The sequence below is a fragment of the Galeopterus variegatus genome, unplaced genomic scaffold (assembly GCF_000696425.1).
Source record: "Galeopterus variegatus unplaced genomic scaffold, G_variegatus-3.0.2 Scaffold1275, whole genome shotgun sequence".
Classification (NCBI taxonomy): domain Eukaryota; kingdom Metazoa; phylum Chordata; class Mammalia; order Dermoptera; family Cynocephalidae; genus Galeopterus; species Galeopterus variegatus.
The window spans coordinates 314,620-318,026 of NW_007727386.1; the positions used below are offsets into that span (position 1 = coordinate 314,620).

Consider the following 3,407-nt stretch of genomic DNA (forward strand, 5'->3'; position numbering starts at 1 on the left):
CTGCATGTGGGATCCGAACCCTCGGCGGGAGCGCCGTCGCACTTCCCAAGCGGCGCACTATAGCAGTGCGCCACCGGGCCAGCCCCAGAGGTGCCAGCTTTTTAAGAATTGATTTCAGCAAGGCACTTGATAAAATCGCTCATGAAGTCCTTGTACATAGGGTAGAGAACCATGGGCTAACTGACAGAATAGGAGGTAGATTTGAAGCTGGTTCTACAACTGTGTCCTGGATGTTTTTCTCCTGCCGTACTTTAATTTTACTTATAACATCTCTGGGTTGGGAGGATCTTAAAAATAGATTGTTTACTCTAACCTGTGCCTAGGACTCTCTATAATCTGGTCCCCCCACCCAATATTTAATACAATAGTACAGGAAAGTATACAATGAAAAATATACCTCCTTCCTCTTCCAGTTCCCAAGTGTCGCTGTCATACTCCCCAGAGGCAAACACTATTGTTAGTTGCTTGTGTGTATGATCTTGTTTTATTATGTATATCTCTTTACACTTTAGGTTATAATTATTTCAGTGCAGGTGCTGACTACCTTAGTCAACTATAAGCTCCTAAAGAGCAAGGACCCTGCCTCATAATATAAGATATAGGAATATTTCCCCAAATTACTTGCATATTGAAGATTCTCAATAAATGTTTACCTTATTAATTATTTTAAGGAAAGTTGGACCAGGGACTTAGATGAAGATATAGAAAACATGTTTGTCATATATGTAAATGACACAAAGCTGGAAAAGAGAGCTTAATAACATCAGATAACAGAATCAAGACTGCAGATGATCTCAATAGACTGGAATGTTCAGCTGAAAAGAACAGGGACAAATATAAAGTCCTTTGTTTAAGGGGAGAAAAATACCCAACAACTTAGTTGCCTAAGTACAGAATTAAGAGACCTGTCCTGATAACATTTCATTTGAAAATGATTTGGGAGGATGGGGGATAGATCTTAATTGCCTTTAAGTTCAGTTTCAGCCAGTAGTATACCAGGTTTGTCAATAAAGCAAACACAGCCTTGACTGAATTAGAATATTAGTTCAGATGGGGTAGCTTGTTGTTCTGCTCTCTTTACTGGTGAGACTGCTTGCTAAGTATTGGGTTCAGTTTGGGGTGCCACATACAAATAAAGAAAAACGGATAAATTAGAGTGTGTCTAGAAGATGCTAACTAGGAAGGTAAAACATGGATATAAGAATCAGATCTAGGTTCTACCCTGGGTTTTACTACTTACCAAATGTGATAGCTTGGTGAAGTCAATTCCTCTCAGTTTCTTCCCATACCTTTAAAATGGGGGAAAAGTAATAATACCAATCTGGAGGATCATCATAAGGATTAGAGCTAACCTAAGCACTTCGAAAGGCTCTGCAGTCCAAGTGTTAATAGGGATTAGCTTAGCGAATAGATAGTCCCTCCTTTGAAAGCAGTTACATTTTAGTGAGGTAGACAGCTGAGTAAATCCAGGATTATAATGCAGCTTCTTAAGTGTTCAAAGAGCTGACTTGTGGAATAGGGGGTAAATTTCTTTATAAACCCCCAGTAAATGCAGATTGCTATGTAGCAATAGAATGGGTTTCCCTAGGAGGAGGTGAATTCCCTTCAGTGAAATGATATAGTCAAGTCGAGACCATATGATTACTTGTGAGGGATGTTTATCAAAGACATTTTTGTGTGTGGGAGGTTGGATTAGAAGAGTAGGCAAACTATGGCCAGCTACAGGCCAAATCCAGCCAGACCTGTGTTATTGTAAATAAAGCTTTACTGGAACACAGCCATACTCATTTGTATATGTATTATCTGTGGCTGCTTTCCTACTATAATGAGTAGTTATAGTAGTTGTGACAGACCAGTGAGTAGTTGAGTAGTTGTGATAGAGACCCTATGGCCTGCTGAGCCTAAAATGTTTAGTATCTGGCCTCAGAAAAAGTTTGCTGATCCCTGGACTAGATAAATGCTTCACAACCTAAGTTATTTCATGAAGTGGTAACCTTTCTAAATTCTCTGTTGTGCGGATTTCAAGTGTTAAGAGGAAGGAAGGCAGGGTTTGAAGTGATATGTTCATAGTTTTTCTTGTTATTGCAAGAATGATGACTGGAAAGCACTTGATTAAATAACCTCCAAGATCCTTTAAGAGATTATGATTTAATAAACAGACATCTTTTGGTGTGAGGCAAAGTATTTGTACATCATCTATACCCATTAGAACTGGGAGGGTTTCCTAATATAGTGGAAAAGACTGGCTGTGTTAACTTCTGAGCTGCAATTTCCTCAATTGTAAGTGGAACACTTTGCAGAATTTTGTAAAGATTGGAGCTTACGTGGGCACTCAGATGTAGCTTTCATTACTACATTTCATTGACTACCTCATTGGAGTTTATCTCATATCAGACAGCATTTTGGTTGGGAAAATATAAATTTTTTCCTTGAGTGCTGTAAGTGGGGTTAGTACACAAAAAACATTCTTGGTGTGGACTAGATCTTTGGATCTCATGACTTAACAAGTAGGGGAATATTTTGTGGCTGGCATATGTTACAAGTGTTATTCTCAATACTGGAAAGGTTGAGGCTTCCCAGACAATCGACTTATCCCAGTTGGAGTAGGGTTTTAAACTTTGCTTTTTCCTATATATTTATAGTCCACTGCCAGCTAACAATATATATATACTTTTTTTTTTTTTGGTTGGAAGTGTTAACTCGGAGGCAAAAAGAGGCCAAGAGCAGGAGCAAGAGTAATGGTGGGACAGCTGACCAGACTTCCCTAGACATTGACAAGTAAGTAGGTATGCTGCGTTCACGGATATCTTGTTAACGTACCATTGCTTGGACCAAAAAAAGAGACCGGTTCCTATCTTAACCTTGTGTTTCTGTGACCTGCTGATCACTTCTTTGTTAGATGCCTTTGTTAGAATTTCTTTTTCTTATTCCCAGCTTATGTCAGTTTCAGTACCTTAAAAACACTCTACTTCCACATTACTCTTAGGTTTCTGTTTTCTCTGAATTTACATTCTGGTGTTTGGTTCTGTGGGGAAGTAGTGAGCATTTTGCTATGTAATAGTACAGAAGTTGAATTGCAAAAGTTTGGGTAATATAGACTTCCTTGGGTTGTAGGTTGCAATTTGACAAAGAAAGCCCATTCTAAGGAGGGGATCAGATATTTGCTGCCTCCTGAAAGTAAAGACATTACCAACGTTACATTAGAATAGTTAGTGACAAAGCAGAAACTTTTATCTTTGAAACACAGATCTTAGACCCTACATTTCAGGGCTGCCTTTCCCAACTCAGTTGAGCAAAGCTGATCACTTCCTTTGGAATCCTGCTGTAATGTAGACATCCCTCTAGGACTGTATTCCTCACATTGTGTTGCCTCTTCCCCCCCCCCCCCCCCCCCCCCCCCCCCCCCC

At 39.6% G+C, this 3,407-nt stretch overlaps 1 protein-coding gene across 1 annotated transcript in view; it reads left to right on the top strand.

Moving 5' to 3' along the window:
- Nucleotides 1–3,407, top strand: part of UIMC1 (ubiquitin interaction motif containing 1) — a 151,370-nt gene that overhangs the window by 141,729 nt on the left and 6,234 nt on the right. Inside the window, exon 11 of the mRNA XM_008576034.1 lies at nucleotides 2,694–2,778. Within this exon, the coding sequence (XP_008574256.1) occupies nucleotides 2,694–2,778 (85 nt within the window). The remainder of the gene's footprint in view (nucleotides 1–2,693; nucleotides 2,779–3,407) is intronic.